The following is a 16,779-nucleotide window of genomic DNA, read 5'->3' on the forward strand; positions in this document are numbered from 1 at the left end:
CATGGTTTGTCTCCTCTGTCATGGTCCAAGGACTCAGAGAAGCCATAGGAATATGCAGGCTGCAGACCAGAGGCCCGGCTTGTTCTCCAACGTCGCGGAAGGGGACTATACGTCACGGAGCCCGAAGGCCTACGCTCCCGTACGCCACACGGACAGAGCCGAGAGAGAGCAACCTCTCCGGATGTCCACGTTGGACAGCAAATTCAATGCATTGCATTAGGCCATTCCCAGCATGCATTAACCTCCCCGATACAAACTTAGCTCATCAGGTCAATGGCCCAATAACTATAATCCAATACATGGTTTTATCATACACCAAGCAACACACAATGAAAGCAGGAATGTCAGGAAAATTCAGCAGTGACTTTTAAGAGTCACAAAGAAATCTACTGTTTTCATTGAACCACGGATATCAGTACCGAGAAAGGGTGATGCAGGTGTACTAGAAGTCATACCTTGTGCAACAAAAAGGAACCTTTTATGAGATAAAACAGCTCATGGGACAAGTTGCACAGGCCCAACAACAAAGAAGGGAATCTTTAAACATCAGTGGGTATGAATTTAAGAGGAGACAAGTCCAAAGTCAACAGACCTCCCTGCTCCTCCAAAAGGTCTATAGGGGGATCCTTCTATACCAGCCAGATAGCGGGATTTGTTAGTTTGGACAGCCACATACACATTACAGGCTGGAAGGCTCCATTTGCAGATACACTGGAAACCACAAAACAGTTCAAATACTCACTCTGTCAGCAAAGTAGTAGTCTGCAAAGCTGTTGCAACAAAACAAGAAAAGAGCATGTTAGATTAGCAAGATCCCAAAGGAATACCCCAAAGGTATCAGCAACATCTGCATTAACCTTCTATAACAGCTTGTATTATGTAGTATCTTTTATTGTGTGCAGGTAGGGTTATATGGATAAATAACCCTACCCATACAACAAGATGCTACATGACTATGTGCTGTTTCCTGCATGGTTTGTCTCCTCTGTCATGGTCCAAAGACTCAGAGAAGCCATAGGAATATGCAGGCTGCAGACCAGAGGCCCGGCTTGTTCTCCAACATTGTGGAAGGGGACTATACGTCATGGAGCCCGAAGGCCTACACTCCCGTATGCCACACGGACAGAGCCGAGAGCAACCTCTCCGGATGTCTGCGTTAGACAGCCTATCCATAAACTGCGGCGGTGCCCTGCTAAATCCACACACAAAGTAAGCACACGCCAGCCTCCAAAACACTACCCACCTATTTAAATAAACGCAGGCGTGCAATGGCTCAAACACTTCACTTCAGTTCAATTCAGTGAGGACTTTTCCATTTGACACATAGTATACATTGCAATCAATGATGTCAGGAAAACTAATCAGACTGTACAAGCCCAAGAGAAATCTGCCTTAACAATCCTCAGGCTGCACATAGAGAGGGCGTGATGTACATCAACCAGAACTCATGTCTAGTACAAGCCAAAGTGGATTTTTGTTTTAAGAGAACAATATAATGAGGAAAAAGTCACTAAAAAGGTGCAGGGTGTGCAACATATAAATACTGGGATACTTTTAAAATCATAGTTCGTGTGTTCAAACAGGCTTACTGACTCAAGACACCAATTTCACACTCCTCCAAATGCATGACACTGCAACAAAGGGATCCCAGGCGACAAAAGTTTTCTTACAGGTGGATGTAGATATATGCTGGACTCTGATCACAGGGTTCATGGCGAGGGCTCCAGCGGGGAAATCACTTCACAGGAACCCAATGGCACAAACGTTCACTTTGAGATCTGCACAGCTGACATGGGACAAAGAGCAGGTTAGAGCAAGTGAGATCAAAACAGACACACGAGGCTGGACAGCATACCAGAGCAGGACAGCACCCTCGCCATCAGGAAGTGGTTTCAACAACCAATCTAAACACATAAACAGAGCAGTGAGGGTCAGACCCTTGTGACCCTTTCATACACTCTTTAAAGCACCCGTCACTGGGAACAGGGAACATCTGGAGCGATCCGGCCCCTTCAATGCTCCCTGGCATCAAGCACCGCCGTTTCAGGGACATTTGTTGCCTGCATGGTTTGTCTCCTCTGTCATGGTCCAAGGACTCAGAGAAGCCATAGGAATATGCAGGCTGCAGACCAGAGGCCCGGCCTGTTCTCCAACGTCGTGGAAGGGGACTATACGTCATGGAGCCCAAAGGCCTACGCTCCCGTACGCCACACGGACAGAGCCGAAAGAGAGCAACCTCTCCGGATGTCCACGTTGGACAACGAATTCAATGCACTGCAACAGGCTATTCCCTACCCTGCCCCCCCCCACATTCACCTCCCAGATACAAACCAGTAGCTCACAATGTCAGTGGCCCAGTAACCTCAATCCAATGCATGCATGTGTCACGTACCACACAACACATGAAACCAGGAATGTCAGATAAACCGGGCACTGGCCTTGAGAGCCGCATATGAAGTGCACTGGTTTCACAGCTCCAGCCCCATCACACAAGCATTACAGCCTGGAAGAATACATTTGCAAAGAACCTACAAAATAACACAAATACTTACTTTGTGCGTAGAGTGGCACCATCTGCAAACTGCTGACATGAGAGGCAAAAAAAAAAAAAAGCATGTTAGCTTAGTGAAACAATGGCTACTCTACCTGAATTAGCAGTTTGCCATAGCTTCATATAACAGTACTACTCAAACACTGTTTGACTGGATGTGCTGTTTCCTGCATGGTTTGTCTCCTCTGTCATGGTCCAAGGACTCAGAGAAGCCATAGGAATATGCAGGCTGCAGACCAGAGGCCCGGCCTGTTCTCCAACGTCGTGGAAGGGGACTATACGTCACGGAGCCCGAAGGCCTACGCTCCCGTACGCCACACGGACAGAGCCGAGAGAGAGCAACCTCTCCGGATGTCCACGTTGGACAGCAAGTTGTTAGGAATAACACCAGATGCACACCAGATCCCTGCTGCACGCCTAGTAAGGCCGTTCATGCGTGGAGGGAGTGCCGTGCATGACCTGGAGCTGACACCGGGTGCAAACCAAGGTGAGACACGTCTCTAAGGGAGCAGCATGCATTCAAGGGGGACGACGGCTAGGCGAGTTAGGGTTGCACCTTGCAGACTGACTAAGCCTGAGCTGCACAGGCTGCCAACAGCAGGCACTGCTCAGCTGCCACTTGCAAAACCTTGTAGACCAACTCGATCACGTGCATAAGATGCAACTGCCCCTCCCCCCAGCAGCCTGGCCCCTGCCTTCAAGGTTCCGATGGGGACCTATAGACCTACTTGGCCCACGAAGCGCTGCGGATGGTCCAGCTAGGCCACCGTCGCTGCGCTCCAACTGACCCCTGCGAGCTTCCTTATTCCGCGCGCAAAGGCCGAGGTATCGTGAGCCTCGTAGGGCACCGTCCCTCCACCCCCTTCCTTTTCTCAGCCTCAGTGAGGCCTGCAGCCCGCTACCCCCGCCGTAGAGCCACACTGTTCACTCACCCACCGCCACAGCAGAAAAGACCGAGACCGCCGGGAAGGGCGAATTTATACTGCGCAAAGCACGACGGGGGAAAAAAAAAAGGCCAAGCGCTGGCGCATGCGCTGTAGCTCCATTGCAAGATATCGCGGCGTCTGGTTATGCACATGCGCAATAGGGAGACACGAGAAGCGCATGCGTAGTTCTTCAAGGCGGTGCGTTTAGAGCGCATGCACACTACAAAGGTTAACAGAGGGAGGTGGTGTCGTTCTCCCGGCTGGCGCCGCAGCAGCCCCTGCTGGCGGCGGTCTGCAAGGGCAGGCGCCAAGGGGCACTGCTGCTAAGATGTCTTGTTGAAGCAATCAAGACTCGTAGTGGAGATATTTTATTAGACCAAGATTTTTGCAAAAAAATTTCTTTAAAAATGTTTCTTTAAGTTATCTTTAACTTTTTTTTTTAAATTTGCAAAGGATTTCTTTAAAAATATTTTTAATGCATCCTTGTTTTAAGTGTCAGTCATTCAGTAAATCAATTGCTTTTTTCTTTTTTTACTTTTTTTTTTTCCTAATTAATTTTGATGCATCCTGGGAGCAGCCTGTTCACTGCAAATCAGTGTCATCACCTGCCTGCCTGCTGTTGGATTGGCAGAGCAAGGCTCTTTCTGTCCCCCACCATGCAGTTCGCTACCCCTTGCTCGCACACCCAAAGCACAGGTCCTTTGCACCCCCGTGGCCTCCATTTGCAGGGGACAGCTTCTTGTTTTTTGAGGGAAAGCCAGAATGGCCCCTATCCCTCTGGCTGTCCAGTTAAATCGCATCCAAATCCCATCTCCCACCATCTGCTCTACGCTCCCAGCTCTGAGATGTGCCAGTAACATTTCTTTCATCAGATCTTCCCAAGCATAATACTCTGGAATTCAAGGCCTCACTGGAGCAGGAGGACGGCAGCATCCAGAGCCTTAGGACCAGAGATGCAGCATTTCCATCGCATCCTGGGGATTTTCAAATGGTAGGTAGCAGGTTTGCAGTGGATGCAGCCATCAGCAGCGGAGTTCAAGGTCACAGTGCATCACTGCAGCACTGGTTCCTGTTCCTTTGCTAGCACAATACTGGTTTAATTTTTCCTGGCAAGCATTCAGCACTGTCAGCCTGACTCAGACTTGAGCCCTCTCAGGACTGCACTGACAACAGGTGAGTTTTGCCAATAAAACTGGAAAGGGTTGACTGAAGCCTACAGGGACAAAGTTGGATCCTCAGAAAGCCCTGGCCAAAGACACCTGGCACAGCATTTTCCAAGGGTTTTCAGTGTCCAGCGAAGGCAGGGAGGACCTGGGCCATGCTGTTATCTGAAAGACCAAATCAGATCAAACCAGACAGCTGCTGCGGTCACTTGATGCACAAATGGTGTATTAGGAGTTCTGCAAAATGTGGCAGTCCTGATCAAACTATGAACCACGTAACACTTTGCCCTCTAAACAAATTTGACAGTGACATTGCAGAGATGCATTCCCTTTCCTCAAGAGCATTAGACTGATTAACTAACTTTAAACTAGACTTAGAATTGATGCTCCAAATCGGCCACACGAAAGAAGAATCTGAAAGGCCTGCAAGAATGAAATTGAGCTTAATCTACTGGACTTAAGTTATCTTAAGTCTTAAGATCAGTCCATCTAGAGAGTGGACGAAGCTAAGTTGCCATTGCTGAAATGTGAAGTGGTCCCAAAGAGACCGCATTTCAACACGCGTCTCCCCTCTCCCTGTTAACATCAAACATCAAGCTAGTTTCCTTTAAAAAAATCCTAAAATACTTTTATTTAATTATTAAAATTTGTTGACAGGAAGACAGATATACAATGCAATGATTCAGTCCGACACATTCTATACATCAGGGAAGCCGTACAGAAGTACGATGCACCAGCTTCATCTCGTCTTCTATAAAAGGGAACATCACTCTCTGCCTTTTGCTTGTGAACCACTGGTTGGAGGCGGGGATGAGTGAACCCTGAAGAAAGGAGTAGGTATCCTCAGTGAACCCTTGCTCTCGAGTGACTGAGATGAAACAAATCATGACCCATGCTCTGTGGTGTGAAGGCAGATGAAGGTACACTGTTACACCCCAGAGGACAGGATGCCAGAGCCTGGCCTAGCAGATACTTGGCACATTGTGGAAGCAAGGGCAGTACTGAGTGTGAAAAGGCCTCTAACACTAGGCAGGCATATATAGGTTGCAGTGAGCACAGACCTCATGCAAGCTAGCGCCGACTGCTAACCGGCACAGGCTACAACCAAGACAGAGTGAACAAGCAACAAACCAGACCAGTCCGTGATCAAACGATGCAGAATGACCGCCCCCATGAACTCCCAACCCCCTGATTCTTCATGACCGTCTCCCTCCATCTTCCCCTCATCCCAAGTGACATTTTATACTCAAAGGACAAGTGCTGTGCAGCACACACCACCACAGCCATGGCTTATGCCAGCATTTAAAAACACATTCAGTTAAAAAAAAAAGAAAAAAAACCCCCAAAAAACTGATAAACACTCTTCAGAGAGAAAGACGGACTGTTTTAAGGTCACTTTTTGAATGTCCTCCCCCCCACCACAGTGAAATTCTCAAAACTTCCAGTAGGTTTTGCTGTGAGATTAGGCAAAGGCAAAGTTTCACCCTGATTTTAGAGACAGAAAGAGAATGCTGCAGTCAAAGAGCATCACACACCACAGCTTCCTCAAATTAAAAGCAAAAACTTTTAAAAGGCAACAGTCATTTCCTGGTTCTGCAGTTCCTGTTATCCAAACCTCATCGTCTCGAGACCGGTTCTGTCAACGTAGGAGCAAGTTTGAGGGGAGGGCGACAGGTTTGGTCAAATAAACATGACGTTTTAAGGATGCAGCATGTGTGTTATTAAGGTCTGTACAATTCCCTTCCCAGACAACATACCATTGGTCAGTAGTGATTCAGAGTAGTAGGTACATTAAAGAGATGCAAGCAAACCCCCAGAATAATAGAGTCACGTGTCAGTTTCCTGCCAGGTCAGCATTTTTTTAAAGGTTTCCTTTGTACACAGCTAATATACACACATGCTTCCCAGCTCACCAGCTCTGCATGCATCAGCTCTTGAGCATCAGAGCATACGATATGTTTTCCCCCCTCCATTTTCCAAAAGGGAAAAGGAAAAAAAAAAATGTTCCAGCTAGTTCATAAGGACTATTTACAGCAGAGAACGTGGTCCGTTTTGAGCAGTGAAGGGAGCTGGGGGCCGGGAGCAGGCCTTGCTCATTCAAATGCTGCTGTGGTCCCCTGGAAGGTGAGCTAGGACGTCAGGATGAGAAGGGGAGTATTGAGTATTGCTGTATCGTGCGAGGTATAGTGTTCAGTTCTGGCCTGATGGCACTTGAGATGCATTTGTTCCAGTGAAATGCTACATTCAGACAGGATGCCCTTCCGCCCCAGCTGGGCTAGAACCCTTTTCGGGATTTTTTTTTTTTTTTTCTTCCTGAAGGCAAATCTTGAATGAGCCTCAAGGTTGCACCCTCACTGTATTGCTCAGGAGTTGGGAATAGCAAGCACTTAAACTCCTCTCTCTCTTTCCAAGGATTATGGCCGGTGGTACCTGGAAAGGAAGAGGAAACGGGAGGTGTCACACCTGGATTTGGGGGGATGGGACCACAATGACACACACAACAGGGATGCTGCTGAATGGCTAGGACTGTCTGTCTGGCATGTGAAATCGCATCACGCTGTGAATGACTTCGCAAGACCTCTAGCCCACCCCAGCAGGGACTGAGACTCCTGCCCTGCCAAGGTGATCTTTGTCCCAATCCCAACCTTGCAGGACTGCAGCCAAGACTGCTGCTCAGGCTCCATGACCATTTGGGAGAGACAATGTATAAATGGGAACTGCAAAGGGGTTTTGTGATGTGTGCATCTGTTGAAAAACCACCGCTGCCCTTCCCCAATGCCACCTCGCCCTGTGCTTTTCATCAGGAGGTCTCACAGCGCTTCACAAAGTGAAGAATCATGATGCCCATTTTATAGATGAGCAAATGGAGGCACAGAAGGGCTCATCCATGTTTTGTTCTCAGCTCTGCTACTGACCTGCTGGCTAAACCCAGGCCTCCTGCGTTGCAGTGCTTTATTCAGTAGATCAGCAGTGGCCAAACTGTGGCAGGCATGCCCCTGTGCGTGGCATGTGGCAGAGCAGAGAGAGGACATGGCAAACAGAGAAAGGAGCAGAAAGCAGAGCAGTGGATCAGGCAGGGAGTGCAGGGTGGGGAGCAGAAAGCAGAGTGGCCGTTTGGGCAGGGGCAGGGGATCAGAGTGGCACTCAAGGAGGATGCAGGGCTAATTTGTGCCCCCCCTACACCAGGCCATACTTTCTCCTGACCTGCTAGCACCTACTAGCTTTTGCTCGCTCTCAATGACACCGTGGTAGAAGCCCACAAGTCTAAAGGTAAACTGCACAACATCCCATTACCAAGTCCTCTGAACCATATCATTGACCGGTAGGTCCAGCCCCCAAAACTCCCTCCCCCTCAAAGCAGGAAGTAAAGAAACAGTTGAAAAAGCCACATTTGATCATTTCTCTGATGACTTGCAAGCTCGTTGCTTAGCATTGCACCTCAGCTTTGTTATCGCACATCCCAGTACATCGTGAAGATGATCAGCAGCAGCAGAGGCCTGCAAGAAGACACATCGAACTCACCGGGTGAACTGTTTGCTTTCTTCGTGGACCTCCATCTCGGAGCTTTTAAACTCGTTCAGCTCCTTGCGAATGGCAGCCTGCATTACCGGAGAGAAATTACTTTCAGCTCCCCTCGACCGTGCTTCTCCCCGCTCCCCTTCCCCAATTTCAGGCTGTTAAAATGGGTCTAGGATGGCCAATCCCACACTGTGCTGGTAACCAATTAATGGCTAAATGAAGAGTCCCCTTGCTTTTGAAACAGGCAGGACTGAGCACAGTGCCTTGGGGGAAGAGGGAATTCGTACATGGGCCTTGTAGAGGGAGAGAAGTTGGCAGGGTGCAGGAAGCTGGCAGTGCGATGGGAGTGGGCAGCTGAGTGAGGTAGTACTTAAGCAGGTTGGGAGCACACTGGTGGGCTGGAAGAGGTGGAGAAAGCAGAGCAGCAGCACACTGACTTTGCTCACTTCCCTTAATCCAGGACTCCAAGGGCTGAGAAAAGGACCCTCCCCCCTCCATTACCTTGTCAGCAGGTGTTAGTTTGGTCCACGGTTTATCTGCTCGCCGGTCGTAGTCCTGAGCATCCGTCACTTCTACATATTCATTAAACCTCAGGATCTTCCTGGCTTGCAGTTCAGCCACCGTGGGCCTCTGACTAAGCTGAAGAGAACAGAAAGCAAGTTAGCAGCATGCATCTCAACTGTGCCCCCGCATTTCATCCTTTCTACCAAAGGACATCACTAAACCAGGTGTGGATGCAATCGAACACAAAAAGCACCCCCCACACAAGGACTGCTAATTACCCCATCAGTCAAGCAAGTCTACTGGTAATTTAACAAGCCCTGTGTGCTAGGATGGCATTTCAAGTGAGCTACAAGGCTGGACAGACCTCAGCACAGCAATGCTCTCCCCCTGCAGCTGTAGGGAGCCAACTATCCGTGAAAAGCAAAAGTTCATTCTTATACAGAAGAGCCCTGCTCGCTCTTCCAGAGAATGGCAACACATATACAAGACCCATAACACATCTCCTGCAGGAGATTTCCTCCCAGCCACATGCAAGGCAGTGAGCATAGCGTATCCCCCCCCAATTGAATATTTAATTTCATTTATACACAGGAGAGGCAAGCATTTGAATCAGAGACGACCTCTCCATTTAGTTCCAGCCTGTGGCTTTTAAGGGGCACAAATTTAAAACCCAGCTGCAGGAAGTTAGGCTCCTAAATCCGTATTTAAGGCACCCAAATATAAAACAGGGTTGCTTTGTTCTGATGTCCATGGACGACGATAGCTAAATACAGCTGCAGCTCCAGTCAACAGATACTACAGTGTGAATCCCTGGACCGACCCGACAACTTCCAAACTTGTTACTGCCAGGGGGCATCCGGGCAACACAGCAGCCCCATGACTTCTCCACCCACCCAGGTACCAATGAGATGCTTAATGCCGCCACCATCTGCAGCAGCTCGGACAGATGGAGAACACAGCATGGAGCGCGGCAGTACCTTTCTGGTGAGCCGGCGTTTTATCTCTCGCTTCTCAGCTTGACGGTCAGCCTCATTTTTCTCTGGCAAGGGAAAAGACAAGTTCTCTTTAAGCAACAGCTATGCTGCTATTTTGTTAAAGTGCTTTCAAGACCTGAGCACAGAAAATTAAGGTGCGGACAAACATTTCTCACAGCTGCGCTCAATCTGCTGTAACTCATCTGTCTGCTCGTATCCTGCGATCAGTGGATGTTAAACCAGGACAGCTTATCCCAGAATGAAAGATGGTTAAGTTCTCATGGGGTAGGAACAGACTAAACAACACTGCTAAGCAAGCATCTACTGACCATTCACAACCAAGTGGCCTCACTTCCCTGTCCATGCCCTTAGTTTTCATATCATATACAAGCTATATGCAAGAATAGCGTACTGGTATGAAAGCTATACAAGAATACAAGCTATATACAAGAATAGCGCACTAGCTTGTATATAGCTTTCATAATAGTACACTATTCTTGTATCCTATATTTACCCCAATAAGCCTACATACAGCTAATGGTCCAATCCAGACCTCCTTATTCAATCAGAATCACTGATAGAGTGACGAAATGGGGCATATCTCAGGATACTTTACTAGCTAAACCGCATCTCTCAGGTTTTTGACAGTCTTTAAAAGCATCCATATGACTTAAGACTGCTAAATATGGAGGACACTTTAAAACTTGGGCATTTTTTAAATTGCCTCCTACAACGTCTTTAAAGAAAAAGTCGCCAGGACAAGGGAATTTCCCTTCAAGTCACTTCTCCTGCCATTTTCCTTTTATAAAGTTAATTTTTACATATCTTGCTCCTCTTTACAGTGTTTTTGCTCTCGGCTTTTACCGTTCCATTCACCCTGGACAGAAGCAGATGGACCACAGTGGGCTTAGGATCACAATGCTGCAAGGCCTAGACCGTGGATACTGGTTTACACCCCAAAATACCTGTTTCTTTAGAAAAGGAGTCAAAGATTTGATGCTTTTCATTTAACCCAATCCCTCGCGTGCAAGTTCTGAGGAGCCTCCTCTCAGCTATACCCAAGTGCTGACGCTGTTTCCTTGGACAATTTTGGATGAGGAGTTTGCAGAAGGGATACGGATTTGCCTTGGCTCAGTTTACAAGGGCCCCAAGTCCTAGCTGAATGCCCCCACAGCCTGCCCCCTTGCCCCCAACCACTTGCAACCACCCCTTGCCCCTAAGCAAAAGCAAGGCTTTTGCTACGGGACATTGGATCTTGTGGGTCCCCATTCATAATGCACAACTCAGCCCACTTCTGACTGGTGACAGTGTACCTGGGTGATCTAATGGATGCGTTTTCATGCACTGATGTAAGCAAAGCAAAGTCCACCTTGTCACTAGAGCCCCCAGCACAGAACTTGAACCGATCGATTCCCAGTACATCACTTCCTAGGGAGCTACACAGAAGTGTTACTCACGCTGAAGTATGTTCCTTTGCTCCAGCTCTTCAGCTGTCGGTCTCTGACTTAGCCGCCTAAGCGAGAGGAAGCAAAAAAGAAAAAAAGAGCCCATCATGAGCGCTGCCCAGTCATAGCCCGTATGACACGATGCAAACATCCTCAGGAAACGCAGTCACTTCAGCCTCCCTGCTCTCCTTTCTCCACTTACCACTACCGCTCAAGTGCCCTGCATTTCGTAGCGTGCCCCCACTCACCAGCACAGCTCCCCACTTACACCCTTCACGCGGGGTGAGGGCAGCTCTCTGGGACAGCGCAGTTAGTGTGTTGGACTGAGTGTGCACTGCTGACGTTTCAGACAAGGCAGCCTGTGCTTGTCTCTATGCTCTCTGCCTGCTATCCCTCCGTGCCTGTGAGCGAAGAGGAGCAGGACGAGGAGGCAGAGCTGGCTGCAGTCAGGAGGCTGGACTGCTATGTGCTGTGGTAAGGCAGTTCTCTTCCTTGAGTCTCACATGACAAAACGTCCCTGCCAGGGGACCTAAAGAGGATGTGAGAGGATCTGGCCAGGCCCAACAATGCTCCTGGATGTACCCCTCACAGGGCAAGCCCCGATGAACTCCACTTTCACTCTGCCAGCTTCAGCCCTTGGGTGCATTTGAGGAGGGGGAACTAACTCCAGCATCAGGCTCATCCAGGAGCCTCACCCAGCAAAGTGCAGCAAGTGAGAAGACAAGTGCAAGTGGCAGGCAGCCTGAGCGGTTCATATCAGCATTCAAAAGCACCCTGGGACAGTTCTTCTCACTCTCTAGGACTGGAAAGTGCCGGTAGAGGAGTCTGATGGGTGGCTATTGGGATAGGAGGAGCTGCCTCTACTTCAAATGGGTACCCTCTTCCAAGGGAGAAAAAAAAAAAAAAAAAGAGAGAGTTGGGCCCCTAGGATCCCAAATCCAAAAGAGAAGAAAAAGCTTCCTTTTCCTACCACCTGGATGCCTTAATCCAGCACGGTCTGATCAGATCAGACGCGTGCTTCTCATTTCACTACTGGTTATGCCAAAGACTCACAAGAAACGCCAGCCCGCGGCCGCCGTACCTGATTAGCGTCGTTCCAATCTGGTGCCGAATTTCGTTCCATTCCTCCTTGCTCTTACGTGGGAAGCTGTTTTTTGCCTCCTGCTCCTGCTGGGTAGCCATGCTCCCCAGCTTCATGGCCAGCGTGTCTTTTCTCTTCACCTTGCTGGCTAGCGTGCCTTTGGGAGAGGAGAGAAGGGACCTTACTCAAGTAGCAATCGCTGTGCATCCAAGCTAGGAATGAGCAGCAAGATCCAGAGCCTGGCTCACAGCTCTGCAAGTACCAGGGGGCTATTTCACAGCCAAGCAGGTAGGGTCAGATGCTTACTGCGGGGTGTGGGGACCATACACCCCATTTACACTGTGCAACCTACACAGGATTGAACCCTGATGCCTGTTAACCTGGTGTCGTCTCTCTGGAGCTGGCACTAGACACGTGCAGTCAATCATTTGGGCCATTTGCTGCTGGAGAGCAAGTGTGTCCCCTTAGGGAGGTGGCTCAGTTGCTCAGCACTGCATTTGAGTGGGAAAGAAAGGGAAGGAGGTGGATGCACAACTTGTCCCAAAGCCAGAGGATGACACCTCGGGAGGCTGTACCGACTAGCTCTGTCACTGGCCCGCGACACGGCCAAGTGCAGTCATGCATGTGCATGTGTGTGCACGAGGAGAGAAGCAGCTGCAAAGCAAAAAACCTTACTCTTGAGGCTCTCATCTTCCTCTTCATCCTCCTCCTCGTCCTTATACAGGATGGGTCCTTCCGAGTCCGAATCGCTCATGCCCTCCTCCATCTCCTCTTCCTCCTGCAGGGGCTGCGGCACAAGCTTAGGAATAATTGTGACCAACGGCGCCTCTCCGATGTACACGCGAGGAGCTGGACGCCGTTCATCCTCCGGGTCCTCTTCCTCCTCCCCCTCCTCGTCTGGACTAACAAAACACATGTTATTTCTCTTAAGCATTTCATACAAGCACAGTTTTCTGGAGCCGGAGAACATGCCAATCCCTGACAACGGCAACTAAAACTAAACAGGCCCACAGTTTAAAAGATTTCCTTGTAGCACACAGGGGTCTTCCTCAAGCCCCCATCTTACCCCACAATTCTGCAAGGTCTTGCTGAGCTATGAACAGGTTTCACACCCCCTTGTTCTTCAACAGCAGCACTCATGCAGCTGCTGTCAAACACTCGGTCAATAAAAGCTTAAACTGAGGCGCAGAGATTGAACGTGGGATTTTCAAAGGCACCCAAGAGCATGCAGGAGCCCACCACCCTTCCTTGGATGCTTCTGGCTTGCCCAGGACAGCTGGAAGACGCAGGATAAGGCAGGGAGCTGTCTGCCTCCATGCTATCATCGCTCCTCCAGCCCTACCTCGTTGGATCTGAATGACTTTTCTCTCCACTAGCACCTGTGCAGAAGGGGAGTATTGTCCTCCAACCCCCACAGGGCTTCCAGGGTCAGACATGCTGCCAGAGTCCCCCAACCCTTCTACCAACCTACTGCCCGGCAGTCCTCCCCTCCCCAGGCCATCACCAACAGAGCGGGCATGTGCAAGAGCCACGATTTCTTTTGGCTTTAGTGCCATCAGAGGCATGCTCCCTGAACACAAAGGTCCCAGGGCTCTTTCCAAAATGAGAGGGCTTACCCCCCCAGGGAGCAGACAACAGGGCATCAGAACATCCCGCTGCACACTACCGCACGCCTGGCTCTCCACCCCCTGCCCGCAAAGGTGACGGCACTGCCACGCATCTGCACGCACAAAGTCGGTACTCACACTTTCAGCATCTCGATGGTGACCGGCAGCGACCTGGTCCGGCCCAGGGTGCCGTTGTCTTCACTGGAGCTGTCGTTCTCGAAGAGCAGCGAGTGAGCCCTGTGCGATCCCTCGGCGGGCGGGGTAGCGGGCAGGGGGCTTGCCAGAGCCTGCTGGATCCGGATGTGCAGGGGGACCTGGGACACCCGCGCAGGCACGTACGGTTCCCTGAACCCTTGCTCCGGCGTCCTCCTGGACACTTCCAGTAACCTGAGATCGTCTTGCAGAGAGGTCTCCTTGGGCACTTCCAGGGAGAGCGGGGGCTCGGCTGCGGGGCTGGACGCGGGCAGGGGCAGGCGGGGAGGCTCAGGAGGTATGTGAGTAGGCAACGGCGGCGAAGGCGAGGGCGGCGGGTGAGACGGGGCCACGTGCACTGGGATCGACACGGGGCGATTAGCGGTGGCGATCCTGTCGCTGGGTGGTTTCAGTGCAGCCATCGGCTCGGAGGACGCGGGGGGCGGGAGGCCTCTCTTGGGCGGCAAAGGCGGGGAAGGCTTCAAGAGGACTGTACCGCTGCTCATGGCTTGAGACAGCTCCGCTGGGAAAGGAGAGAAACCCACGGTTTACTGGGGCTTTACACAGAGCCCCCCTCCCTTGCACGGAGGCTGCTTGAGCATCAGAAAGCACCCGAGAGCCCCCGGGCAAAGGCAGGCCCCGCTTCTCCGCGTGCACTCAGAGGGTCAGCCTGAGCGCGCCCACCCTGCCCCGTGCCGTGCGAGGGGCCAGCTCCTGATGTGGAGCTTACACAGCCGCCTCGTGCAACTCACCCGGCAGCGCGGACCGAACCCATGAACCCCGCAGGGCCTGCTCTGCAGAAACGCCTTCAACTATAAGCCCCTGCATTTTGACGGGGCAAAAGGACTGAAGCGATCAGGGGACGAGAGCCAAAGAGCGAGCGCAGAACGCCAAGCAGCGACTCCCCAAACCGTGAAGCCCCGCAACAGTACGTCCCTCCATCTTCACCCAGCGTTTGAAAGGACGCGGGACTCTTGCTGCACTGGGTTTTTTAGTACATACAAAATAAATACAAAAGGAGCAGGTTCTCATGATGGAGAAGTTACCAATCTGCTCGGAAAGGTCCAATTCAAGTTCCCCTGGTTTATCGCAGCGGTCCCTCCCCACCCGTATCAACACGTCCTCCACAGGTAGGACAGGAGCAAGGAGCAGGAGTAAGCGTCCGTCTAGAAAGGCCTGCGGAGAGGTGGACGCATTTTTTGGATGTTTAGCATTTCTAGACTTTCCTCTTGCTGATGACAGCCCGAGCCCTGCGAGGTGCTGCTTGCCCTCAGCTCACAGACTTCAGCAGGTATTAAAAAGCCACACAGGATCAGGCCTGAAGAAGTCAAGCTGCACTAACCGCTGGATTTACAGCGGATGTTACCAGCACCTCCCTTAACCAGGGCAGGGCGGCGTCTAGATGAGCCGAGCACCCCCAATTTAAAACATCCTTTTAATTTACTCTGCCTCCTTTCCAAAGCCAACGAGTTCTGTCAATGCCGCACCAAGCATGAGCTCTGCTGAGGGCCCTGCAAGTCAGACCAGCACCGACTGCCCTCCTGACATCGTGAACAGCTGGAGGCGAAGCACCAGCTCCATGCAGGAAAGCCGTTCCCAAGCCCGTGCTGCTAGGTGGGTACAGGTTGTAGCCGTGTCGGTCTAAGTGCAATGCTTCCTCAGCCCGATGAAGGGTCTTTGTACCCGAAAGCTTGCAAAGAAGAAGTTTTCCAACTCTTCGAGTTGGTCTAATAAAAGATACCGGATTTACCCAAAGAATTTTAGACACCAGCATCACCGAAGTCCAAGATACAGAGACCGATTAGACTTCCAGTGCAGAACCAGAACCCTCCGTTCCGACGCTTTCTGTTCTCATTTCTCATAGCCCAATTAATGGGACTTTCACCCGTTCCTGCAGGAGACTCCTCTGCAGTCTAATAGATCTCAGCACTTCTTGATCTTCAGGCGGTACCTTCCTTGGCATCGTTCAGATCAATGCTCTCGTCACACCCTTACTATCCTGTTCAATATTTCCAACCCTTCCTACGCGATCCAAGCAAGTCACTTCCATCTGATCACTGAGCTGAAATGATGCAGTTCTGATAACGCCTAATCACACTGCACCCAGCCCATTTTTCAATACTTGCATCAGGAGCCGGAGGCTTGTTGAGTGCTGAAATGCTCCAAGGCGAACTGAAGGTATGAATACAGTGTGAGCCAGCCTACCCACCCAGCTAGCGTGGATAAGACAAGTGAAGATGCAACAGAACGGGCTTTAGCGCAGACTAGCAGCTCAAGATTCGAGTGTATTAGCACATAAGTTCACACACGCAGCTGAGCGTGCAGACGTGCCCCCCTCTGTAGCCAGGATTGTGAAATCTGTGCTGGATGTGCATCTCCACCACACAAACAAAACAGGTGCAAACTCTCCCACTCTGCTTCCCTTCCACACCCGCTGAATCCCGGCGTGTGTGCACGCGCACGTATGCGTAAAGGGACCTTGGACCGCTTGCTATCTTCACTTACATTTTTTCAGTGCTGTTTGCAATCAGCGCTGGCGCATTTCAAACACCTTCCATGCTGTGCACGAGATGCTTAAATAAGCAAGAAAGTATTTCGTTGCGTGCACGACAGCAATGGCTGGACTAACAGGGTTATCTAGCAGATAGCAGCCTCTGGTATCCCATGATCACCTCTTGGCCAAACTGGCCAGTTGTGGCCTTGGCTCCACCACGATCCACTGGCTGGGAAACTGGCTCCGTGGTCGGACCCAGAGGGTTGTGATTGATGGCAGTCACTCATCGTGGTGCCCTGTGACCAGTGGGGTCCCTCAAGGCT

General features: G+C 50.6%; 1 protein-coding gene and 1 long non-coding RNA gene across 7 annotated transcripts in view; both read right to left on the bottom strand.

Annotated features, from left to right (window-relative positions):
• Window positions 1–2,923, bottom strand: part of LOC109318604 — a 5,327-nt gene extending 2,404 nt beyond the window's left edge. The window contains exon 1 of the long non-coding RNA XR_002103287.1: window positions 2,553–2,923. This is a non-coding gene — a long non-coding RNA (uncharacterized LOC109318604). The remainder of the gene's footprint in view (window positions 1–2,552) is intronic.
• Window positions 2,924–5,247: 2,324 nt separating this feature from the next.
• The window catches only part of PHACTR4 (phosphatase and actin regulator 4), a 68,543-nt gene continuing 57,011 nt past the window's right edge, over window positions 5,248–16,779 (bottom strand). For all 6 annotated transcript variants that reach the window (XM_019547944.1, XM_019547940.1, XM_019547942.1 and 3 more), the window contains 8 exons: window positions 13,909–14,485; window positions 12,839–13,065; window positions 12,164–12,320; window positions 11,095–11,150; window positions 9,641–9,702; window positions 8,661–8,798; window positions 8,163–8,239; window positions 5,248–7,070 (listed from right to left, as the gene is read on the bottom strand). In XM_019547944.1, coding sequence (XP_019403489.1) covers window positions 7,055–7,070; window positions 8,163–8,239; window positions 8,661–8,798; window positions 9,641–9,702; window positions 11,095–11,150; window positions 12,164–12,320; window positions 12,839–13,065; window positions 13,909–14,485 — 1,310 coding nt within the window. In that variant the 3' untranslated portion in view covers window positions 5,248–7,054. The remainder of the gene's footprint in view (window positions 7,071–8,162; window positions 8,240–8,660; window positions 8,799–9,640; window positions 9,703–11,094; window positions 11,151–12,163; window positions 12,321–12,838; window positions 13,066–13,908; window positions 14,486–16,779) is intronic.

This window comes from Crocodylus porosus, unplaced genomic scaffold (genome assembly GCF_001723895.1).
Source record: "Crocodylus porosus isolate Cpor-Errol unplaced genomic scaffold, CroPor_comp1, whole genome shotgun sequence".
Lineage (NCBI taxonomy): Eukaryota > Metazoa > Chordata > Crocodylia > Crocodylidae > Crocodylus > Crocodylus porosus.